The sequence below is a fragment of the Vulpes vulpes genome, chromosome 15 (genome assembly GCF_048418805.1).
Source record: "Vulpes vulpes isolate BD-2025 chromosome 15, VulVul3, whole genome shotgun sequence".
Taxonomy (NCBI): Eukaryota; Metazoa; Chordata; class Mammalia; order Carnivora; family Canidae; genus Vulpes; species Vulpes vulpes.
Window position 1 is genome coordinate 56,542,115 of NC_132794.1, and position 26,626 is coordinate 56,568,740.

At 36.2% G+C, this 26,626-nt stretch overlaps 1 protein-coding gene across 1 annotated transcript in view; it reads left to right on the forward strand.

Annotated features, from left to right (window-relative positions):
* AP4E1 (adaptor related protein complex 4 subunit epsilon 1) overlaps window positions 1-26,331 on the forward strand; it is a 54,779-nt gene extending 28,448 nt beyond the window's left edge. The window contains exons 11-21 of the mRNA XM_025998703.2: window positions 82-221; window positions 1,244-1,356; window positions 1,468-1,586; window positions 6,061-6,363; window positions 6,897-7,011; window positions 10,821-10,944; window positions 14,464-14,722; window positions 18,280-18,837; window positions 20,234-20,424; window positions 21,950-22,107; window positions 23,164-26,331. Of these exons, the coding sequence (XP_025854488.1) occupies window positions 82-221; window positions 1,244-1,356; window positions 1,468-1,586; window positions 6,061-6,363; window positions 6,897-7,011; window positions 10,821-10,944; window positions 14,464-14,722; window positions 18,280-18,837; window positions 20,234-20,424; window positions 21,950-22,107; window positions 23,164-23,324 (2,241 nt within the window). The 3' untranslated portion in view covers window positions 23,325-26,331. The remainder of the gene's footprint in view (window positions 1-81; window positions 222-1,243; window positions 1,357-1,467; window positions 1,587-6,060; window positions 6,364-6,896; window positions 7,012-10,820; window positions 10,945-14,463; window positions 14,723-18,279; window positions 18,838-20,233; window positions 20,425-21,949; window positions 22,108-23,163) is intronic.
* The last annotated feature ends 295 nt before the right edge of the window (window positions 26,332-26,626 follow it).

A 26,626-nucleotide genomic window follows, 5' to 3' on the forward strand; every position in this document is an offset into this window, starting at 1 on the left:
TGTATATTGCTGTATTTATTGGCATTATCATTCATAAATGATATTATTTTATAATACTGTTTTTATTCCTTTTTCTTATAGACACTGGAACTTCTTTACAGAATTACTAATGCACAGAATATAACAGTGATTGTCCAGAAAATGCTTGAATATTTACATCAGAGCAAAGAAGAATATATTATTGTTAATTTGGTTGGCAAAATAGCTGAGCTTGCTGAGAAATATCCTTTGTTTGGACCATGAGTCATGAATGCCTTTGGTTACATAGTAACTTTAGAATGATTGGTTTAGGTATAGTCTCTTGCAAATTGAATTCGGAGATGCAACAGTAACTTTTCCCATACCTGATAATTAAGTGTTTCTTATCAAAAATGGGAATTGTGTAGGCTTCTTAGTGGATGGCTTTTTCCTTGGTTCTTTTCATTTGATTGGTCAGTATTATGAGCAGAAAGATAAAGGAACCCCTGCCTGATTCCTCTTTCAGTGCCTCCTTGTCTTTGACTTTGCTTCATACTTCGTTTGTTTTCTGGTTAAAGTTCTTGTTTTTTGCAGGGGGCCTTGGGAGTAGGGATCGGTATGCTAAAATTTATCCTTTCCACTATTGTTTATACTGGAACTTGTCACAGTAAGGTGGTTGGGAACTCCATTCACGTGTCACTTTTCACATTTCCTTTTTAATTTAGAATAAAGTTATAGGTCACAAGGATATTCTATTCTTTTTAAGATGTCTGTTATTTAAAAGAATAAATGCAACTGCTAATCCAGTTGTCTTGGAAATTGCTTAAGTATAGTTTTGTGCTAGCCAGTGCTATAGCTCTAGCCAGTGGAATGAGAGAATTTTAGAACTGAAGTGAAACAGATTAGAAAAGAGGTTAAATAGCTTGTTCAGGTAGATACACCACATTTAGCCTCTTTGAAGTGTAGATCATTTTCCATTATTTGTCCTTAGTCAGCAGGACCATTTCTTTAAATTATTTCACACTTATTTATTGGATGCTTAGTTATATGCAAGGCACAGTGCTAGATAAAGCAACGTGAACTTAGTTTATTAAGCTTATTATATAAGCTTTTACTGAGCACCTGTTTTACATAAAACTAGAATATAGAACAATTTGTTTGCAGAGGTTAAGAATAAAAATGCCAAAGTAGGATGGGTTGGGGATTATTCTTTAAAGATTGATGCAGAAAAGATGATTTTAATAAGTGGCATTGGAAGTGTACTTGTTCTTAACACTGTGGACACATATGCCCCTGATAATGCATGGTTTATTCAGACCATGAATGCTGTGTTTTCAGTGGGAGGAGATGTCATGCATCCTGATATTCCCAATAACTTTTTGAGACTGCTGGCGGAAGGTTAGTATATTACTGCATTCTATAAAATAGAGATCTAAAAATTAAATGTTTTTATTACAGAGTACTTAGAGAATTTAGTGGAGGTTAAAATGATGTATCAATTTCTTGTAGGTTTTGATGATGAAACAGAAGACCAGCAATTAAGACTTTATGCAGTTCAGTCTTATCTCACTTTACTAGATGTGGAAAATGTGTTCTACCCACAGAAATTTCTTCAAGTTATGAGTTGGGTGAGCAAAGTACATTAGATCATAAGTATTTATAACATTGTCTTTTATACAACCAAATACTAACAATGTATTTCCTTCAGAAGTCATTCAGTTCTACTCTGCTCACTCTTTCAGCTATCAATTTTTCTCCCAGTGGCTAGTTTTTATCACTTAACTATCTACTTGTCTATTCATTTTCTTTGACATCCCACTTGTCTGATCCTTTAAGTATAGATAGTTGGTTTGCTATCTTTGTGTGTCTGCAATACATTTGTTATGTTTTTTTGTGAATCTGTGTTAGAATATGTGAACACTCATGCATCTGTGTTATATTATTTTTCTGTTGCTGTATGTTACCACAAACTTAGTGCTTAAAACAACAGAAATTTATTATCTCAGTTTCTGTGGGTCAGGAGTTGAGACATGGCTTAGGTGGGTACTCTGCTTAGGGACTCTCAGGGTTGCAGTCAGGATGTTGGCTAGAGCTGCTGTCACATCTGAATCTTGACTGGTGAAGAATCTACTTCCAAGCTCTTGTGGTTGTTGGAAGAAATCAGTTTCTTCCAAGGACTGAGGGTTTGAAGTTCAAACTGTTGACTGTAGGCTACCCTCAGCTCCTAGAACTGCCTTTAATTTCTTACATTTGGGCCTCTCGACATGCTTCCTTACTTCATCAAAGCCAGGAAAGGAGATCATTCCTTTATAAGATGAAGGTCATATTTTATGTAATATAGTCATAGGTAATTGCACACATACTGTCACCTCTGTGTATTCTTTGGTGTGCATATGGGTGAGTTTCTTTTTTTTTCTTTTCTTTTTTTTTTTTTTAAAGAGCACTGCTTTATTTATTTATGATAGTCACAGAGAGAGAGGGGCAGAGACACAGGCAGAGGGAGAAGCAGGCTCCATGCACCAGGAGCCTGATGTGGGATTCGATCCCGGGTCTCCAGGATCGCGCCCTGAGCCAAAGGCAGGCGCCAAACCGCTGCGCCACCCAGGGATCCCTGGGTGAGTTTCTTTAGGGGGAGATTTGGTGAAGTACAGCTGCTGGGTCATAGGATATGCATATCTTAATATTTTATACTTTGGCCAAATGTTAGCATGTTAACTTAAATTTTACCCAGACTTTTATTTAAGATTTTTTTTTTTCTCAGGATGCCGGGGTGGCTCAACATCACCTTTGAGAGTCTGCCTTTGGCTCAGGGCATGATCCCGGTCCAGGGATCGAGTCCCAAATTGGATTCCCTGTTGAGGAGCCTGCTTCTCCCTCTGTCTATATCACTGCTTCTCTCTGTGTCTCTCAGGAATGAATAAATAAAATCCTAAAATTAAAAAAAATTTTTTTTCTCAACTACAGGAAAGTTGAGAGTCTAGTGTAATAAATATCTCCATCTTTTTCATCTAGAGTCCTAGTTAATATTTTTAACCACATTTGTTTTACTATATCCATATCTATCTCTATCTATATGTGGATCTACCTCTATATAGGTGTTTTCTATCTGTATACAGATTGTTTTGCTGCGTCATTTACAGTTGAGTTGCAGATATCATGATATTCATAAAAAATTCAAGGTGAATCTTCTAAGAATGACATTGTCCTCTCATAGAACCATTTTTACACCTAAGAAATGTAACATTAATTGATTAATATCACTTACTATACAGTCCATCATCACATTTATCTATTTGTCCAAAAAATGTCTCTTATGGCTGTTTTCCTACTATTCGCAATTCTGGATCCAGTCAGGATTCACAAATTGCATTTAGTTGTCTTTTTTAGCCTCTTTTGTTTTGTACTGATCCGCAGTTTCTGTCTCATGACACTGATTTTTTGGATGAGTTCTGTTTACTTGTAGAATGTCTGACATGCTGAATTTGTCTTTTTTCTGGTTTGATTAAACATTTTTAGCAGCAATACTACATCAACTATATTATGTACTTTCCACTGCATCACCAGGACACGTAAAATATCAGTTTTTCCAGTTTTTGGTGATTTTAAGTCTCATTGTTTGGTTAAGATGATCACTTTTAGATTTCTCCATTGTAAAGGTACCCTTTCTCCTTGGTAATTTATAACTAATCTGTAAGGTGATTCTATGTGGTTCTGTATGAACATCTTTTCCTCAACTGTCTTTCATGGTTTTAGTATTAGAAACCTTGCCTAAATGGGTTATTGTATTTTTCCTCCATGTCACTCCATATATTTATAGTGCTTATATTTCTTTCTGCAACATACAGATACTGTCCAGGCTTTGTTAGATTTATACTTAAGCATTTCATTTGCTTTAGGGCAGTAGTAAAATAAGCTGTATTTTTATTTAGGTTCCCACATATTTGTTGCTAGTTTATTCAAATAAAATAGATTTTTGTATTTTAATCTTGTCTTTGCAATCTTGCTTTGCAACCTTTTCAATCTTGTTGATCTCATTAATCTAAGGTTTTTTTTTTTTTTTTTTGAGGTCTTGAGACCTTGTTAAGAATTTTTACATCTCTGTTCTTGAGATTTTTTTTTTCTACTCTGTTGGTTTAGTTTTTATATCAAGTCGGGAATGTTCTTTCCTCTTCCATGTTCTGGAAAAATTGTATAGAAGAGTGTTTAGTTTTTAAGTGTTTGGAAAATTTCCTGTTACTGATTTCTAGTTTGATGCCATTGTCGTCAGAGAAAATACTCTGAATTCAGTTCTCTTAAGTTTGTTGAGGTTTGTTTTGTGGCCTAAGATATGTCTTACTCTGTGTTCTGTGAGTGCTTGAAAAGAATGGGTATTCTGCTGTTGTTGGATGGTGTGTTCAGTAAATGTTGATTAGATTCTTTTGGTGATGGTGCTGTGACACAGGTGTTAAGATTTTATATGGCCTCCACTGATACTGTGAAGGGGTTGTCTTGTATGGCAGAGCAGTGGTGAAAGTCCTGAGTCTCTGCTAGGCTTCTTCCGACACCACCCCAGGGGAAGAGGGGAGGGATCCCTCTTTATACGTGGATAGAGGTAGAGGCTTCATAAGTGGTCTTCGTGGACACTGTGGAGGAGTGGATCTTGGTGGGGATGAAAGTCTTAGCTCCCCACTGGGTCTTCTCTGTCATCACCCTTGTGAGGGAATTGGGGTGCCTCTTACAGCTTGGTAGAGGTGGAAGTCTTGGCTCTGTTCTGCCTTTGCTGGTGTGGGTGGGTCTATAGTTTTTATCAGTGTAGTGCTTAGCTGGAGTAGAAGGGTTATTATTGCCTAAAAGTTTTCTGGCCTCCTGGCTCTTTGGCTAGAAGACAGGCTTTTCTTGGGTCCAGTTTGTCTGTGCCCATTGGTGTTTCCAGGTTGCTGGTTTTCCAGTGTCCAGTCCAGGGTGTATGAAGCAGCAGATTACCCACTATACTGTCCGGTGTCCTTAGCAGTCAGCCTTCTTTTCTCCATCCGTCAGTCTCTTTTTGTGTGTATTTTATATATAACATCAAGGGTTTTTAGGTGTACATATTGGGAAGAATAAGGGAAAATGCATCTACTCCATCTTTCTATTAATTCTTGAGCTGGGTTTAGATTACTGGGTTTTCTATAACTATCTTTCATCTTGGTAAACAATTTAAATATTATCTTGCTACTTTAAAAAAATGATTTTACTTAGAGAGAGAAAGAACACATGCACGAGTGAGGGAGAGGGAGAAACAGGCTCTCCACCAGGGAGCCCCATACAGGCTTGATCCCAGGACCCTGGGATCATGACTGAAGCTGAAGGCAGCCGCTTAACCACCTGAGCCACCTGGGTGCCCCTTATCTTGCTACTTTAAGGATTGAATTTATTTAGTTCTATTTATTTTTCCTCCTCTTGTTATTAGCTGTAAATTTTTCTTCCCTGCTGATGCCAGTATTACACCAAAGACGTGACAATACTCCATAAATAGACTTAGGAAAGATCTCACACTCCATGAATTATCAGTTTATTAATGATTCGGATTATGTATCACCTAAATAAGTTAGATGTACGAAAAAGGATATGTAACATAGATCAGTGTTCTTCTGTGGATCATCTACATCAGAATCAGCTTGATGCTGGTTCAAAATATGTATTACAGATCCCTACCACAGACATACTAACTCAGCATATCTCAGGGGAGAACCTAGAAATCTATATTTTTATGAAATACTTTAGGTGACTCTCATGCATACTAGTATGTGAGAACCACTGGTTTAAGTGCTTATTGCAAAATAAATATGCTTGTAAAAAGCAATAACCAAACCTGAAGTTCAGAAGAAAGCAAACTTGTCAAGGTATGCTGTTTTGTATATTGTTAATGATTAAGATGTGGAAAACTTTTTATATTGTGTTCCAATTCTTACATAATTTTGAACCTAAAATATATGATTTTTACCTTTAATAATTTCTACACCATGAGAGTATGGTCAATCTAGAGTAAATTGACTCTAGCAGTAGCTACTTTGTTTGGATTTCTGAGTACAATTTGCTGTAGCTTGATATTCCAATATGAATGTCTCTTTGTTTTACTCATAGGTGTTAGGGGAATATTCCTACCTCTTAGATAAAGACACACCAGAGGAAGTTCTAACCAAGCTCTACAAGTTACTTATGAATGACTCCGTTTCTTCAGAAACAAAAGCCTGGTTAATCGCTGCTGTTACCAAGCTGACGCCCCAAGCACACTCTTCTAACATAGTCAAGAGATTAATCCAGGAATTTACCATATCTTTGGATACTTGTATGAGACAGCATGCATTTGAATTGAAACACTTACGTGAGAATTTGGAACTTATGAAGAGTTTGCTTCCAGTTGATAAAAGCTGTGAAGACATGGTGGTAGGGCATCTGTATTTTAGCTCTGTTAAAATTGCATTGTCTATAAACAGAATAATTCTTGCATTTGTGATATAATATGGAATATATCAAAATATAGTTTCCATTACATTCAAGATGAAGGTTGGAGTTTTCCTTCAGGTCAGTAGTGATCCTAAATAGGAATCGAGGAGTGTCTCTTCTGGAGGACTGTAGTGAAGGCATTTATATCCAATGACAATCTCTTTTAACATTTGGTAATTCAAGAATTAAAAAATTTTAATTTCCTTTGAACTGCTTTAATATGTCATTTAATTATTATTGTGTTTTCTTTGAGAATGTAAAAAATAGTTCTCTTTTGCATTTTGTACACCTGGTATCTAACATCTTTCCTAGAGAGTGTGGAAGCACTGATAGCCCTCTTAGAAATGAAGTTCTGTTTTTCACTTACAAATTATTTTTAGGGCATATGGATTAAAATTATTATGTGATTTTATAGTCTACTCTCTTTAGGGTGAATTTTTTTATTTTCTAATTTTTGCTTCACTTTAATACAGGTAGATGCTTCTTTATCTTTTCTGGATGGTTTTGTGGCTGAAGAACTTAGTCAGGGGGCAGCACCTTACAAACCTCACCACCAACGGCAGGAGGAAAAACTTTCTCAGGAAAAAGGTAATTTTTCTTGGGTCTGTAACAAGCGAAATTGTAGGGAGATCATTTTTAATGCAATTGTTATTACAGTTACATAATATAAATAATTGAGGATGTTTCCTTTTATCATCCCTCCTTAAATCCCTCCTTAAATCCTTAAAGTACTTGTGACTTATTTATCCTGATTAGGTCTTTGGATAACTAGAAAAAAAGAAGTTAGCCTGGAGGTATTCCCAAAGTCACTGGGTCCATATACATAAGTGCCTAAGATAGCCATTCTGGAATTTTGAAAGAATTCCAGAAGTGGAATTATCATATTGGGTTACTGTGCTCAAGAGAGGGCTGATGATACTCATGTGAGCATCTCTAGAAAAGTTTGGGGGAAAAAATGTGGTTATTGTAGACTAGTGAGTTTCATTTTCATTCTGAGCACACTTATATAAACTGTATGAGAATGCTTCCTCCAACAAAATATCTGATCAATGAAGTTAGAAACTAAGAAAAGAAAGAATAACTTTACATTTCAGAAATGTAGCCTGTCAGGGAAAGGTGCCTGTTGTGATTTTGGCAAAGAGGAAATCATTGAGATGTTTGGATGGTGGATGGAAAATAAGTATATGAATAAAGAGAGACCATTGAATATTTTAGTTCAGAATGGTGGTACTGAGAAGTTCAACATTGAAAGCTCTTTTTCTCCCCATTCATCATCTAATGATTTTGTCGAGTACTTTCCCAGCTCTGTGGTAGGCATATGAGTATAACTAAATGGTTGATCTAAAAATGACACTGAAAAAGTAAAGTTGCAATTCAGCCATCTGCTTCCTTTACCTGACTCTTCTGCATACTGTTATTTTCTTCTGTTTCCCACATGCACATGAACTCTGATATATCTAGTAAACTTTTAAAAAATCTTTGGCCCTTCCAATCATTTACCTCTGTAAAGATCTTGTGAAAATTTCATGGAATAATGAAAATGATGTGGTTTGAAGTTCATTCTCAGCCTCGAGCCTTTCCAAGGCCTTCCTTAGATGACAATGTTTAATACTGTTGTCTCAGGTTTGGAATTTTATCTGACTCTTCTCCAGATGCTGTCCCCTTCCATGCCTAGTTTTTTTTTTTCTCTTCACTATTAAAGTCTACCTCTGATTTTGACTTCTTTCTGCTCCAGTTCCCGGAAGTCCTACTGGTGAGGCATCAAAGCAACTCTTGTCATTCCAAAAATCACCATTTGCCCTTTCCAACAAGATCTTAGAAAGTCTCTTTGGTGGGGTAGGAGGATGTCTTACTTGGACACATAATCTCAGCCCAAAGGCTTCCAGTATGTGCCCTTCCAATATGTTTCAGGGCTCTTTTTATTTTTACTGACAAATCTGTCATTACAGCAATCCCCTATTGGTCTTTTATATTAAACTCTCACTGTGCAAAAAAAAAAAAAGAATTCTTTCTGCTCTTTGCTTAAACTCTATCTTTACTTGATATTTGCCTTAAACTTTGTTTTTGCTTGTACATAGGAAACATTTCTTGAGTTCTTCACTGCTACTTTGTTATCCAGAGGCTGGATAACTGTCACAGATGCTATTAAAAAGAGGTCAAAATAGGATAGAAAATTAAATTACATGATTGAGAAGCTTAAAATGAGAGGATTTTCTAGTTGAAAAGGACCTTGGAAGGATTTAGGGAAATAGTTTCCAAACATGATTATGTATCACAGTCCACAAAGAAAGTCTTTAAAAATGATACAGATTTTTGAGCCCTACTCCTCTATCTTTTGTATCTGAATCTCTGAAAGCTTGGCTGTATGTGGGAGATTCTACAAAGTCACTTGATCCTGGTTATCAAATCAGCATTTGGAAACTGCTGATATAGCCTGAACCCTTCACTTTACAAAGAAATTTACAAAGAAAATTACAAAGAATTTACAAAGAAATTAAGGTCTAGTTCATGCACCCAGTTAATACTCAATGTACATCGAGAACTGAGTTCTTCTGATTTTTATTTTTTATTTTTTAAAAGATTTTATTTATTCATAGAGAGAGAGGGGGGTGGGGGGGCAGAGACACAGGCAGAGGGAGAAGCAGGCTCCACACAGGAAGCCCGACGTGGGACTCGATCCCGGGTCTCCAGGATCACACCCCAGGCTGCAGGCAGCGCCAAACCGCTACGCCACTGGGGCTGCCCGAGTTCTTCTGATTTTTAATTAGCCTATTATTTTTTTCTACATGTTTATTTCTCTTCTGTATCATTCATTTAGATAAATAATTAATTTATTCTATCCTAAACTGATTTATTTAGTTGTCTTTGGGTTAGGTGCTGTCTCTTTTGGAGTAGACAGTATAATATAATGCTTGAGAGTAGAGCTCTAGAACCAGAGTATCTGACTTACCTTGCTCTATCATTTTTCCTATTTTTGTGATCTTTGGTAAGTTCATGGCAAACTCTGCCCCAGTTTCTGTATTTGTAAAATGAAGATAATAATTATAGAGGTTCACATTATATTTCATATAAAATATATATAAATAAAAATATTTTATATTTTTTATGATTTAAAAAGGTCCATTGTATTATGATCCAGATTGTCCAAAAAGGTAAATATGCCAGTTAGGATTAAGTATAGCTACACAGCATATTAGAAAACAAATTAACAAAATGTGGCCTTATACAAGGCAGAAGATTATTGCTTCTTCTTGTTAAAAAAGATTCCAGAAGTAGGCAGCGTAGGATTGATGATGGCTTCATGAATGTAAAGGAGGAAGGGAGAGAAAAAAGATGTTTTTTCTTGTAGGCAGATTCCTCCCAGAAGTTGTGCACAGAATGTGTATGTAATTTCATTGGCCAGAAGTCAAGCATATGGCAGAAGAGTCTGGAAATGTCATTTCTTTTCTGGATGGACATGTACCTAAGATTAAGGGTTCTATTACTTAGAAAGGAGAGTGGATATTGGCATCAGTTCTACCACAAGGACAATATGAATTTTTATGGCTCATGATTGAATTCATTTGAGTATACAGATTCAAAGGAATCTGAACCTGAGTAAACCTTGTTCTTTTTAATAAGGGAGATTTCACATTGAGGGTTCCATTAGTCCATTCAGTATAGGAATGTGCCTAAGAACATTTTGTTAAGCAAAAACAGGATCATCCCTTCATTCATAGCTCATTAAACATTTTTGTCTGGGGACAGCAGCTATTCAGTAGACCTGATTTATCAGTTTTCTTTCCTAATTGGATCCTACTTTAGCTTCTAAGGGAGGTGAAAAGGTAAAAATAAAGTACTGTTTGCAGACTATAGCAGACATTCAATAAATCATAGCTACTTTATTATTACTGCTATAATTATTTGATTAGATCATCTCCAGTGTCCCTTCCAGCTTAAAAATTGTTATTGGAGGAGTGTCTCACTAACTCATTTGGTGAAGCATGTGATTCTTGATCTTGGGGTTGTATGTTTGAGCCTCATGTTGGGTATAGAGGTTACTTAAAAAAACAAAATAAAAAAAATAAAAATTGTCATTGGATTCTTTTTTTTTTTTCTTTAAAGATTTTATTTGTTTATTTGAGAGAGATAGAGAGCATGAATAGGGAGAAGGGCAGAGGGAGGAGCAACAGCCTGCTGAGAAGGGAGCCCAGTGTGGGGTTGGGATTACAGGACTCTAGAATCATGACCTGAGAAAGGCAGATGCATAACTCAGCCACCCGGGTGCCCCCCTTTCATTGGATTCTAATCTTCAGTTATTTTATTTCAGGAGTGAATGATAACTGATAATTTCTTTTTTCCCCCTAACTTTTGCTTTGTTTTAAATACGAACTTCTGTTATTGTTTTAAAATTCTAGTTCTCAATTTTGAACCATATGGACTCTCCTTTTCTTCATCTGGCTTCACTGGACGACAGTCTCCTGCTGGCATTTCCCTTGGTTCAGATATATCTGGGAATAGTGCAGAGACTGGACTGAAGGAGTAAGTTCTTTTCTTATTAAAATCGAAAACATAGGAGTATTTAAATGTCTTTAAATGTAGGAGGTTTCCTGAGAGCTAAATTCTGCATGGGCTGTTGTTTCAGTTGTTTTCTGCTTATTGCTTTCAAGGTGTACAAGAGAACTTTTAAGAGAGTTTGCTTATTTCCAAGATAGCATAATGTGTATAGGCTTCTAACACATAATGATGGTGTATATGTTATTACTGTGTATTGTGTGTATATGTGTCTATGTATACATGTTTGTTTAATACACATATATTTGTACATATATATGTATACGTATACATTTTTTAAAGATGTGAGAACTTTTATACACAGGTGAATATATTTGTACATATATATGTATACACATATATATGTGTATACATATACATTTGTATATGTGAGAACTTTTATACACAGGTGAATATATTTGTACATATATATGTGTATACATATACATTTTTTAAAGATGTGAGAACTTTCATACACAGGTGAATATTCAGCATATCATTCTACATTCCTTATAATCTTACAACCATTTCATTGAAAGATTGACAGAGATGAACATAAAATAAGATGACTGACTTCATTTAAGTAAGCTGGATACTTTCTTCAAAATGTTTTCAGAGCTTCTTTCCTGCCACCATGAAAATTGGTAATACATTTATCTAAACGTCTTATGTGGAGCTAAATCTTCAACCATTTTAGGTAGATTTTGATTTTGGAAATATAAATAAATTTTAGAAACATGATTAAGTTAAAAAGTGAGATAATATATATACAGTGCCTCATAAAATCCAATGCATAGTAAGTGATTGATACATTGTAGCTGCTATTAATACTGATTGTCATTGCCATCATTATCAATATCCAATAGCTCAGTTAACCAAATGAAATTAGTGATCAATCCGGATAACTTTGGTCAGTATATTGATGTGACATAAAATAATAAAAATGGTGCTTTGTGAAGGAGCTTCAAAAAGAGTTAAAACATTTAAAAAATTTTTATTTTTATTCCAGTGTAGTTAACATGCAGTGTTATACTAGTTTCCGGTATACCATATAGTGATTCAACAGTTCCACATATTACTCAGTGCTTATTAAAAAATGTTTTGAGTAATGGCAGCTTTGTTGGAATAAATGTAATAAAATCTCAAAGGTGACAGCTTTGAAAGATGATATTTGAATTTTGAGTCCTCATATGTTCATTATAGAGTCAGTCACCTTATTTTATTAATGTTCATCTTTGCATTTGTCAGTCTTCCAGCATAATGGTTGGAAGAAGTATTTATCAGAAGAATGACTCATAGATTATGAGGAATATAGGATGATATGCTGAATGAAATTCTTTCTTAGCTTCTTTTTCCTGCTCTGTTGACATTCTTTTCTTTCCTAGACATTTAATTTTGATATTCCAAGTATGGGGGACAGATGATTTGTGAGCATTTGATGGTAGAGGTGGTAGCAATTATGTGCTCCAATCAGAACACCAGGACAAGGGAAAGAGGGGACAGGCAGCCTCTAAACCCAGGGAGGAAACTTAGTCTCTTTTACAGGCACAACAGGTGAGAGCATCTGTTTGTTTAGTACTGAACTAAGATCTGGAGGACTTGACAATCTTTGTAAATCCTATACATACACATGTACCATACTCTCAGAGAAATGACATTTGGCTGAGCTGCTAAAGAATTATACATATGCTGTGTTACCATGAAGTGGAACATGAGGGATGAATTTAAAATTCCTTTCCAAAGAGGACCACAGCTCACACATCATTTCAGATTAGGCACCTGTGTTGTAATTAACAAGGCAACTCAGCTTTAGAGAGGAGACAGTCGCTCTTCTGCAATCTCTGGCAAGCTGAGAATGAAGCAGTAGCAAGCTCAATTTAGAATTTCTTATCTTAGGCCCTATTTGGGGGCTATCTTAAAAGGGAATTCCTAGAGCTGAGTTAAAGTATATCCCTAATCTTTTGAAGGTTAGCTTGGCTAGAATTTACATTTGTGTTTGAATGATCTGTTTAAAAACAATACAAAGGTATACTACGTAAAACCACGAATTACATTATTGTTGTAAAAACCCAGGCAAAGATGACTCATGTTTAAAAAAATTCTTTTACAGAAAAAAAATTATTTTACAGTATGTTTCATATCATAAAGAAGCATATTTTGTGCCCTTATTTTTCCTGTTTTTTAGATGGCTGATATGTAATCCACGACAGAGAAAAGTTTTTTTTTAAAGATTTATTTATTCATGAGAGACAGAGAGAGAGGCAGAGACATAGGCAGAGGGAGAATCAGGCTCCATGCAGGGAGCCCAATGCAGGACTTGATCCTGGATCCCAGGATCACGCATTGGGCCAAAGGCAGACACTCAACTGCTGAGCCACCCAGGTGTCCCCACGACATAGAAAATTTATGTTGATAATAGGCATGTATGCAGATGAAATATGCCAGAAAAATCTTTAAAGTAGCTTGAGGCTCCTTTTAGGTTTATCTTTCCTCTCCTTTCCTATCTTGTCTCTTGTTGTGAATTGGATTCCCTGGGGTGTGCATTCCATGATGGATTTAGCATCAGAATATTGAGTGGCACAAGAGCCTAGGTGGCTCAGCAGTTTAGCATGGCTCAGTGGTTTAGTGCCGCCTTCAGCCCAGGGCCTGATCCTGGAGACCCGGGATCAAGTCCCACGTCAGGCTCCTGGCATGGAGCCTGCTTCTCCCTCTGCCTGTGTCTTTGCCTCTCTCTCTCTGTGTCTCTCATGAATAAATAAATAAAATCTTAAAAAAAAAAAAAAAGAATATTGAGTGGCCTTGTGATCACCACCTGTGGAAGGAAGGAGAAACAAGCAGGTGTGGGCAGAGGAAGAAGTTAAGATGCAATGCAGTCTAACAGCAGCCTCTGCTGACCCCATGGGGAGCTCAGAGGTTTGAGTGGCCCTTCAGAGTTGTCCTGGGTTAGTCCCACATATGTGGCCAGGACTCCATACTTCTGTTCAACAACCCACTAGTGTGGGCTGCCCAGGAGGGGATGGTCTCAGGCGAGGTGTCCCTCTGCAGCTGAGGCTGTCCCAGAGAGGGCTGTACTCCCAACGAAGAGGGCAACATGTCCTTTATAGAAGAATGATCTGGATAGGGCATCCCAGTGTTCATCACACTTAACCTTTTTGTTAAACTGATATTTAAATTATTAGTAAAACTTGGAGAGTTGGCCTTTTTTCTTCTTAAAGAATATGTTTTGATAAACAGGGTTACAGAAACACTGTGGGCATTTATGAATCCCTTTGAGTTGCTGCTGTTGAGCATCCTAGAGATGCCTGTCTTGGGGCTCAGTCTCATGACCTGGAGATCATAACCTGAGCCAAAATCAAGAGTTAAAGACACTTAACTGACTGAGCCACCCAGGTACCCCTGAAAGCTGTTTTAAGAGGCCATGGCAATGATGTGTTTTTAAAAATGCCTCAAGAAAGTTACTCTTCAGGAGTTATTAAGTTGACTTAATTGTATTATTAATCTCCTTAGGACAAATAGCTTGAAGCTGGAAGGTATAAAGAAATTGTGGGGGAAAGAGGGCTATCTTCCTAAGAAGGAAGGTAAAACTGGGGATGAAACTGAAGCTCTGCCTGTTCCTCAAGAGAGCATAATAATGGAGAACGTAGACCAAACTATAACAAAAAAGGATCAGTGTCAAGTCCTTACCCAGTCGAAAGAGGAGAAAGAAAAGCAGCTGCTGGCATCATCATTATTTGTTGGGCTAGGATCAGAAAGTACAATCAATTTGGTAAGTAGTCTGTTTTATTCTTCTGAGAATCTGTGTCCCTGCCTTGTACAAAAAAACTGGCTCTATAGAAGTTCTTGGCTGTCACCTTACACGCGGTGGGAAATGGCTTCCCCAGCTGCAAAGCCACCAATGACATGCTTTATATATTCCTGAGATAAATTCTAATTGGTTTAGCTTGAGTCAGGTATTTTCTGTAGTCCATTCAGCTGGGGCAAGGGTCAGGGTCCAAATAAAGTTACAGATATGACCACTGGTATTACACCCATGGATGGATAGGACAGTTCTCAGTGGGAAGGGGGCTTGATGGAAGTATTGGCATTAATAATAGTTCAACAATTTTGATATGTCTATGGAAAAAGTAGTTCTCAAAATGGTATTTTTTTTTTTTCAAAATGGTATTTTTAATAGTAAGAAATAGATATCTAACAGTAGGAGAATGGGTATATAATTATGTTCGCTCAGAATATTACTCAGCCATTAATTATGATAAATCTTGCATTTATTTAAAATAAAACATACATGTGATATATTAAGCAAAAAGGCAGAATAGAAAGTTTTATTTATACTTTGTTCATAACTGTTAAGAAGATAAAAGTTATTGGGGATCCCTGGGTGGCTCAGCGGTTTCGCGCCTGCCTTTGGCCCAGGGCGCGATCCTGGAGTCGTGGGATCGAGTCCCGCATTGGGCTCCCGGCATGGAGCCTGCTTCTCCCTCTGCCTATGTCTCTGCCTCTCTCTCTCTCTCTCTATGTCTATCATAAATAAATAAAAATAAATCTTTAAAAAAAAAGAAGATAAAAGTTATTGAGACAAAGAATTATGCAAAAATGAAAACTACACTCAGGCATTATGATTTTCAAAACTTTTTATGCTGATATTATTATTATAATTTTTTATTAAAGAATGAAAAATTGGAGTAAAGGACAGGTGCTACTTTTGAGCATCTGAGAATTCCATGTAATTTTCCATCTGGTGGATTGATGGACCTACCTGGTACAAAATTGTGATTAGAGCTCCATTTTCTTCAGTTGTTTTTTTTTTTTAAGATTTTATTTGTTTACTCATGAGAGACACAGGGAGCGAGAGAGGCAAAGACACAGGCAGAAGGAGAAGCAGGCTCCATGCAGGGAGCACGATGTGGGACTCCATCCCGGATCTCCAGGATCACACCCTGGACTGAAGGCAGTGGTAAACCACTGAGCCACCCAGGCTGCCCAATTTTCTTCAGTTTTAGATCATTCCAGTTCTTTCATCTTTCTCTGTTGGTGGAATTTTCCCTCCATTCCTATGTTTTTTGCCTGTTTTCTGTCTCTTTTCTGGACCTCATTTCTATCAGCCTTGATATTCCCTCCTAAGGAAAAAAAAATCAATTTCAAACTATTAATAAGTAATGGATCTTAATGCTGTCTCAGCATTTGCATTTCAGCAGTAAGGTGACTTACTTTGGGTTTTTAAGATGTTCCAGCTGGCTGCGGTAAGGGTACCTGTGAATGCCCTAGACCCGTGGGGTGAGTTCTTAAAGATCAGCATGCACCCAGGCTACGGAGCCCTGATTTGTGAATCCCCTGGCTGCTGTTGAAGGATTCCTGCCCTCTCGACAAAGTGCAGAGCTTTCAGTTAAACAGTCTTTCTCAAGAGAGCATTCAGTGTGACAAATTAATTATTGGGCTTTTTTTTTTTTCTTTTTTTGGTGGTGAGCTTGATACCAGAAATATAATTAGGTTGTTTTTCCACTTATGGTATAGTAGGTCCTTTATGGGTTAATTTTTTTACATAATTCACTCTAAGGATCAAGGCTTGCTTTTTTTTTTTTTTTTTATTCCCCTCATCCTTGCCCTTTATTTTATCTTTTTTTTTTTCCAGTTTTTATTTAAATTCTAGTTAACCTACAGTGTAATATTAGTTTCAGGTGTAGAATTTAGTGATTTAATACTTAATACAACACCTGGTGCTCATCACTACAAGTGTATTTCTTAATCCCCATCATCTATTTAACCCATCACCCCATATCTCTCCCCTCTTGTTAACCTTCAGTTCTCTATAGTTAAGAGTCTGTTTCTTAGTTTTCCTTTCTCTTTTACGTTCATTTTTAAAAGTTATTTTCTCTGAGGTCTAGGTTGATTATTTCTTTTCTTTATTTAACAAAGATGTCATTCTAGTGTCTTTTTTTTTTTAATTTTTTTTTATTCTAGTGTCTTATGGCTTGTGTAGCTTCTGATTAACAGCAGATTAGACAGTACAGAAGAAAAAAAATTAAACTTGAAGACGAAGTATCAAAAATACCCAAAATGAAACACAGAAAAGAGAAAACAAAAAGCAAATGAAAAAACTCAGAGTATCAGAGACCTGAGGAACAATACTGAACAGTCTAATATAGGTCTAATTCGAGTCCCATGGCTGCTTGAAAATGGAAGTCCTTCACCCACCCCCTTGTTTTCGCTTTTGTGCTAATAGAATTTTAGTTCTTGTTTGAGGACTTCTGAATTGAAAGATAGGAGACAAATTCACTGCCAAGAGTTGGAAGAGGTATTGGGACTTGAGGGAGTAAGAGGGCATGGAAGAAGAACTAGAATGATGTGAATGGTGGCCACACTGCCCCAGGGAGGATGGAAATGTGGATTTAGAGTAGTGCCTGCTGCGCTGATTTTATATAGAACTTTGGAAGGCAAGGGAGAACTGTAAGCATCACTCTACTTTTCTTACATAGATTTATAGACCATTCCCCAGAAGTGTTGGTTCAGGGATGGCAAATTTGCCATTCTCATTTCCTGAGTCAATAGGAAACATCACTAGTCACTTACAGAGTTCTTGCCTGTATGTGTGTGTCAGCCACTGCCAGTTGGTTCTTGAGGTAAAACCAGTTTTTCTTCTCTGTTCATTGACTTGTGTGCCATAAAATCATGGTTACTATAGACTACCAAACCAGAGTTTGAACCATCCTGTATTTGAGGTTCTCTTCTCTTCTACAGGGCAGATCTGGAAACTCAAAACATGACTAGGTTTCTCATTGTTTTTATTTTATTTTAAAAATTTTACTGTTTTTAAAATTTTTTTAGATAGTACATGTATGAGCAGTTGGGAGGGGACAGAGAGAGAGAGGGAGAGAATCTCAAGCAGACTCTGTGCTCAGCACAGAGCTGATGCGGGGCTCAATCTCATGATCCTGAGATTGTGACCCAAGCCAAAATCAAGAGTTGGACACCCAGTCAACTGAGCCACTGAGGCATCCCTCACTGTTTTTAATTTGTGCAGTTCTACACTCTAGCATTCTGAAATTGAACAAGTTTTTAGAATTGTTCACAAATGACTTTTTGACTTTCTTTTTTTGATTTTATGTGTTTTTAATGAGAACTAAGATTTAGCTGATAGTTCAAAGTGAGGTAGCTGTCAGAATTTTAGGGCTTAACATTTTATTCATCTCCGATGATTTTGTTAACCTATGCTTTATAGATAGAATTTTAACAAGTTAGTAAATTACTCATTTGAAATTATAGAAAAATGTTTAAAACTCATGACTGGTAGAATGGATTTTTAAATATTATGTTTTATTTTTGCAGCTAGGAAAAGCAGATACTGTATCTCACAAATTCAGAAGGAAATCAAAAGTCAAGGAAACCAAAAGTGGAGAAACAAGCAGTGCTCATAATATCACCTGTTCTTACTTTAGTTCTTCATCAAATGCAACTTATGAAGATGATTATTATTTGGATACTTTGCAGGATAGAGAAGACAAAGAATTAAATAAATTTTCTCTCAATTCTGAACTTTTGGATTCTGAGTCACTCACAGAACTACCTTCAGTTGAGAAACTCTCCAATTGCAAGCTGTCTTCACCATCTTTGTTTACAGATAACAACATGGAAGGTTTTCACCCTTCTCAGCCTACTGCACCCTCAGTTGCTAATGAAACCTCTTTAGCTGCTTCTTTATTGGAAGAAACCTCAGAGCACATGCATTCAGATCTTGTGGAGGTCTGTCATAATGAAACCATATCAATGTCTTCTTACAAAATTTGGAAAGATGATTGTTTATTGATGGTATGGTCAGTTTCTAATAAGAGTGGTTTGGAATTGAAAAGTGCTAACTTAGAAATTGCTCCAGCAGAATATTTCAAGGTAAGGTAATGAATGGTTCCTTATTTCTGTCTTAAATGGACAATGCTTACTTAGTATTTCTGCTGTTGGCTCTTCTGATGGTTTTAAATTTCATCCACATCCTTTTCTCTTTAGCACAAAAAACCCCAAAGGTGTGACAGGATTTTTTAATTATTTTTGAGTAGGGGTGAATTATGCAAAAGAGATAAAACATCATAAAGATTTTCCAACTGTACTGGGGAAGGCCATAAATACAAAGCGAGTATTGATAGGGCATAGTAGTTAAGAAGGGAGGCTCTTGACTCAGATTGCTTGGCTTTGAATCTTGCTTCTGCTACTTATTAGCTGTGTTACATGGTCAGGTTATGTAACTGCTTTGTGGCTTTGAGTTTCTTCACATTTAAAATGAAGATATTAATAGTGTCTGCCTGTTACTGTAAGGAGAAAATGAGTTAATATCTGTAAAATGCTTACAGCAGTACCTGGCACATGGTGTTACTGTGTTATTATTTTCAGTGTATATTTTGTGATTTTTTTTGCACTCTTTAAATGTCTCATTCATTCTTGTTATAAATACCGAGACAGAGTTCTCAGTTTAACAAAGCAGAACATCAAGGAATAAGAATATTAAAGAATAAATGTGTATACTGTCTACTGCCTTTTTCTTTCACTGATTTATTTTTCTGTACTGAGTGCTTGGGCACCAATTTTATTTCTTCCCTAGCTCTAAGAGATTGCCATTGTGATTTCTGGAAATATGTTTAATTATATTATGGTATGGATATGATGTCCTTGGTGGAATTATAATGAGATTTGACCAGTAGGTCAGTTATTTCACAAGACTGACCCAATTTCTCCTATGAGCTACAATGTGTTGAATGGGATATTACCTGAGCCACTGACCAGGGCAGAAGTTCCTGACTCTAGATGGGCATTAGGATCACCAGTGGAACTTAATAAAATAAAATAAAATCCAATCTAGTTGCTTGGGCAACTCAACCCCCATAGCTTGAGTAAGAATGTAGATTGAGAAGGGAAGACACCTGTGTGTGTGTGTGTGTGTTTTAACTCTCCTCACTTTAAACATATGGTGCTAGCCAGAGTTGAGAACCAAAAGCTTAATAATTTTTTTACTATTGTTGCTAAATTTTACAGATTTTCACTGTAATTTGTTACACAACCTTTACCTGTATTCTATTTCTTAATTACCTGTGTTAGTGAATTTTTCTCAAGTGAAGTTGTCATTTTCATAATGTGGTTTGTTTGTTTTTTTTTTTTTTTTTTTTTTTTTTATGTGGTTTGTTTTTAATGTCTCACAAAAGTGTGTTATTCAAACTTCAGTGAAATAGAAAATTGGTATTCATATGATAGTCTGTATTGATCCCTTCTTCAGTACTTTTATTACTTTTATTTACAGATCACTGAGCAACCTGGATGCTGCTTGCCTGTAATAGAAGCAGAAAGCATCAAAACCTTCCAATATAATGTGCAGATGGAGAAACCTTTTACAGACGGGAATCTTACTGGTTTTATAAATTATCAAATGATGGATACTCATTCTGTTCAGCTTGAATTTTCTGTAAACTTATCGCTATTAGATTTCATTAGGTAAATATTTTCTGGAATATTAATTCAAGGTATTCATTCATTCAGCAAATATTTATTAGGCCTTTTCTCTGGACAGAAACATTGTGCTAGGTGCTAGAGAATATAATTCAAAATTAGATACAGTTCCTTCCTTTAGGGAGTGTTCAGTCTTAGAGCAGAGAACACATCACATGAATGCATATATAGTCTTGAATTGTGCTGTGAAGAGAAAGTAAATGGCACGATGAGCAATTATAATATGGGACTTGATTTAGGTTGAGGTTGATTAGTAATCTTGGAAAACCTCTAAAAGAATGTAATACTGAACGAATGTTTAATCTGAAATAACTTTAGAGAATCTGCCTGGCTTTTTAAAAAAGCTTTTGAAGCTTCTCTCATTTATATTTCATATATTTGATTAACTCTTTCATAAAATCTGTTTATTAAGCTTCCGAGATCTGTAAGCAAATTACTCAGGGTTATTAAACTTCTATTAGAGATATAATAAGTATTTAGCATCATACTAGGCACTCTGTAGTGTTACCAAATAATTGAAGACAGCTTCTTCACTCTTCCCTCATTTAGTTTTATGGTAATATTGTACTGTATTCAGACATTTTTTAGAATGAAAACTATGTGAACCAAGAGTGCAGAATACGCATGAGTATCTGTAAAGTTCTTTAACCTTCACACATTCACTTGTGTTATACTGCTGTAATTTTTGCCTACTCTTTAAAAATCTTTTAGTAAGAACATATTTCTCTCTCTGTCAAAGAGTGTTTCTGCCTTTGGTGCTGAATAACATAGAATCCAGCCTTCTAAGAACTAACATTCTCTGACTGTAGGGGTGTATCCCGTGGTGAGCATTAGTAACCTGACCAAGCACAATACATATGATAAACAGGTCTTCTGTGTGTATTAATAAAATCCTGTGTATCTTTAAAAAATATTTTTCCTAATTAAAGAATAAATGTATAATTATTATAAAAATTCAGATGGTATAGAAAAATATAAGTAGAATATAAAAGTTCCCTATAATTCTACCCCCACCCTAGAGACCCAACGTTAACTATTTGATCTTAAGTGTCACGAGACATTTAAAAAATACATTTGTTAAAATCCTTTCCACGGCCTAATTTACATAAGGTGCTAGATCTTTGTATTCATACTCTGTACATGATGTAGATAGTGTCGTCTTATCCCCAAATCCAAAGTATATGTGAAAGAAAGTTTTATATTTGAATGATTCATGAAATCACTTTGTAAAATTTTACTGAAATGACTAATACTCAGATAAAGAGAGAACTGAGTGATTTATTGAAAAGACATTTACACCTTAATAACATCTTTTTTTCAGTATTTTCATCAGTTTGGAGTATGACGGTAAGCATTCTTAACATAGTTAGTTTAAAAACATAAATTTTGTGGGACCCAGATTTACAACGATTGTTTTATTCTCATGAGTCATTTGAAATGTATTTGTTTGTTTGTTTAGAATTAATTTCATTCTTTTGGACATAAATCTAATTTTAAAAATTATTTTCAGACCGTTAAAAATCTCAACTGAAAACTTTGGCAAACTCTGGTTATCCTTCGCAAATGATGTGAAGCAAAATGTAAAACTGTCAGAATCTCAAGCTGCTCTGTCTTCTGCCCTAAAGACCCTGCAACAGAAACTAAGACTTCATGTTGTTGAAATTATAGGTTCGTAGAGTTACATAAAGACAATCTTGTGTTATAGGGGCTTTCTCACAGAGCACAAATCAACTTTTATGAGTATCAAATTTCTTAGAGCTGTATTTCCTGTTATGAGTATCTTTCAAATGAGTGTGTTCAAACTTTAAGTATTTTTTTGTGTGGTAATACATAACAAAATTTTCCATTTTAACCAATTTTAACTGTACAGTTCATTGACATTAAGTACATTCATATTGTACAACTGTTGCCACCATCACTTCCAGAACTTTTCTTCTTCGTTAACTAAAATCCTGTGCCCTTTAAACACTAACTTATCATTCCCTCTCCCTCTCTAGCTCTTAGTAATACCATTCTTGCTTCTGTCTCTATGAATTCAACTACTTTAGGTGTCTCATATAAGGGGAATTATGCAATATTTGTCCTTTTGTGACTGGCTCATTTCACTTAGCATGATGTCTTCAACGTTCATTCATGTACCATGTGTCAAGATATCTTTCCTTTTTAAGCCTGCATACTATTCATTATATGAATATACCACAGTTTGTTTATCCATTCATGTGTTGAAGGACACTTGGGTTGCTTCTGCCTTTTGGCTACTAGGAATAATGCTGTTGTGAGTGTGAGTGTACAGATATTTGGTTTCAAGTCCCTGCTTTCAGTTCTTTTGGTTATATAATTCTATATTAATTTTTAAAGAAACTACCATATGATTTTCCACATCATTTGCACCATTTACATTCCCACCAGCAGTGGACAGAGGTTCCCAATTTTCCACATCCTCACTAATGGTGGTTATATATACATGAAAGTATGTGTGTATGTGTATGCGTGTGTGTGTGTGTATGTATATGATATATATATCATATATATATATATACACACACATATATATATATATATATATATATATATATATATATGAGTAGTTCCTTACATTTCCTTACTGATCAGTGATGTCAAATATCTTTTCACGTGCCTATTGGCCATTTGTATATCTTCTTTGGAGAAGTGTCTATTTTAGTTCTTTTGTCTTAGGAATTTTTAATTTTTGTTTTGTTGTAGGCAACGAAGGGCTTTTGGCCTGTCAGCTGCTCCCATCCATCCCCTGTTTGCTGCACTTTCGAGTTCATGGTGATGTATTGGCCCTGTGGTTCAGATCCTCCTGCTCTTCTCTTCCTGACTATTTACTGTATCAGTGTCAAAAGGTGATGGAGGGATCCTAGCAGAAGCTCTGTGGATATTTTACTCCATCAGAATAAATGGTTTACATAGATAAACTTATTTACCAAAGTAAAAAGAACTCTTGGTACTTCTAATGAAAATGGGGATTATTATAAGCTGTGGTTCTATGTGTTTTCTTTATGAATCCTGATCAAGAAAGGTCCCCAAGAAACTGTATCCTTAATCTTTTACTCAGGATTGTACAGTATGTTTGGGTCCCAAAAAAGTGACCTAATGTTATAAACTGTTAATGATTTATATGTCACTTAATGTAGAGGGACTGAAAATATTTATTTTGTTATAAATAATTTTATAGCAAATTTACTGTAGTGTTGATTTGTAGTAAAACCAAGTCTCTGTTCTCCACATTAATGGAAGGGAGATGGACATGGCCTTGATAATCCCAAACCTAATTCGTATTTGGTTTTGGAATGCAGTATTAGCTTTTTGATAGGCAAGTCATTACTTTCAATTATGTTTTGCTTAGATTGGTATTGAACTAAGTTGGCACAGTACACACTAACAATTCAGGAGATCCATGAGCATGCTGGATATTGGGGGGATTCAGTCTGTGATGTAGTTTTTATTGTGGATAACTTGTTACACATAATTGCAGATAATTTGGCTACAGAATTTGTCTGTTTTCCGCTTGCATTTATTTTTAAAATTTAAAGTGAATCACCGTATTCTTATTTTAGAAACCCAGAGCCATTTACAAAATATTGTCATATGGAAACACAACCCATAAGAACACACAGTACTAAAGCAAATAGATACAAAAGAACTTTTTAGTTATGGTGAATATCTTAGTTACCAGTTAGGTCCAGTTAGGTCCTTTTGACAAACTAATTTTGTGAGTATAAATGGCAAAACCATCTGTCCTGGCTTTTGAATCCACTAGTACTGAGTGGGTACAACCAAAACAGTGACTGCTTAAGTATACCATACAAGTTCTTCAGTAAAATTTATCATTTTCGTGTTATTGTTTGCCTTTATGGCCTGTGTCAGAACTCTTCTTAGTAAAGAAGAAGTTAAGCCTCATATGAATGATGGACCACCATCTTGAGATTGTATGTTAAAGTTAAAAACCGAAATAGTAAGTATTTTATAAAATCTTATGGTGCTGTGGAAAATATTTATTATTTCACTTTTTCTGACACTTCACCATGGGGACTGTTCTAGTAATATAGTTTTAAGTCATCGCAGTTAGTTTTCTGGTTAATTGGCACTGCTTATCATCCAGGTGTAGAATTTTGGTTTAAATGATCTCACTAATCATAGCTGATGAAGATTATTAAGGGAGTTCCCCAGAGATGATGGATTTCATTAGTTTTTCATGTCTAGTGTTTTCCTTCCTAAAAACAAAAGTACTATTTTTAAAAATTAATTTTAATGTTATTCATTTAAAAAAATGTGATATCTTGTTAATTTCATGCTTTTAAAAACATGCAGTAAAACCTTGCTACAAGAGCAATGATAGGTGACTGGGATTTCCTGCTTAGGTATCCTTAGGTATCTCCTTTTGGGTAGAAAATTAGAATCATCTTCAAGTTCCCAGCAGTGTCATGGTGAAGGGAAAGAGGTTGGTCTCTCTGGGGTGTAGTAGACACTGGTGGCTAGACTTAACAGCTTCTTTATTTCTATCTCTGTCCACAGCTTCCTGCCCCCCCCCCCCCCCCCAATTCTGCTCTTATTCTGACAAAGAAATAGGATGTACCCTCTCACTTTGTAGAGAAATGCAGTGTATGGCAAAAGAGGTGCTCCGGTTTTTTCGTATCCTTCTGTGCATTAAGGCTGGGTTGAGTATGGCGCAGTGGGTGGAAGGTGCCCAGCAAGCAAATGGACAACTACCTAGGAGAGATTACAGTGAGCTGCAGTGCTCCTTGGTTGCAAGGTTGTTCATGAGTGGCAGCATCAGTTGTCATGAAGGACATGGCTTGGCCAACAGAGCTATCTGATGGTGGGAGATGTGTAATAGTGGGTTGGGGCCGGGGCCATCACTCTGGCCTGCCAAAGGAACATAGTGCCACTTTTGTTCTTTCTGAACTCACTAAATGAAAAGTAGGGTGAGTTTCCATGGAAAAAAAAGTAGTAGAGTTTCCATGGAAATATTTAGTAGAATGTTTACAATGTTTATATTTTTACAGTTTTAAAGCAACAGTAAGAATAGGTTTTAAAGAGTTTCAGAGCAGCATATATTCTGCCTAAATTAACTCAATGTTTTAAATTCTAAATCAGGTGTCACCAGCCTTTTTTGCGTTGCAGGAGATGTGACTACAACATAGGGAGAATGATTTTTGTGGGTAGATGATTTCTTTGCCTTCTAGTCACAGTTGAGTCAGGTGAAGGGGCGGCATCTGGAGTAAGGGCGAGGGTGCTACGCAGCTGTGGGAGTTCTGTGCCAGGCTCCTTCACGGAGCGTGCAGGTGGCAGCAAGCATGGGTCTTGAGGGAGGCCGGGGGGGCGGCACCTAGCAAAGCCTTAAGAGCAGATGAATGGAGTAGGATCAGGCACCCACCAGAGTAGTCCATGTGGAGGCGGACAGATCGGCTCAGGGGAGAGTGAGCCCTGAGGCAGGGTCCTGAAACTGCAGAGGGAAGCCAAGCAGTTACGAAGCGCTAATGTGCCAAGCATGCCAAGCACAGCATGTGCTCTGTAGAGAGGCAGTATTTTAAACTGTAAAATACTAGCCTCTACCAAAACAATTGTGCTGAAGATGCAGTATTGTGCTTTTTCTTTTCTTTCATGTCAGTAATATTGTAAAATATTGAGCTCTTTGTCTTCTTTTTTTATGGATAAATGTGGTCTTTGTCTCATGATCGTGAGCCCCTGAAAGTGCACTGAACCTATTCGCGTGTCTTTAAGGTGTTTTGCTGTGTTAAAATTTTAGGAGAGACAAATGCAAGTGAGAATAACAACCTAGTAGGCGTTAATTACCTTATTTTGGAGTTGAATTCTGTAATTGGAAAAAATTCAGTTAAATATGTAATAAATACAAAATGATCTATACTGTTCTTTGGTCTGTGTATTTTTTTGTTATCTAAATAGCTGAATAATAAGTAAATACTCTTCAGTAATTTGATAGGGTTAGTGAAAAAGAAAAGAAGCAACTGGAATAGGATGAAAAGAGTAAGTTACTCATCACAGCCCCAAAAATTGTGGTCTGATTAAAAGAAAGATATTGGTTTCTGTGTAACATTCAAAGAGAACTTTGTGGGCTTCAGACAGGTTAGAGTGTAGATTGATCTCAGTTGCAGGCCTCCTCTCCCTTTAAGAAGCCCTTCAAGACGTGGCAGCCCTGGTG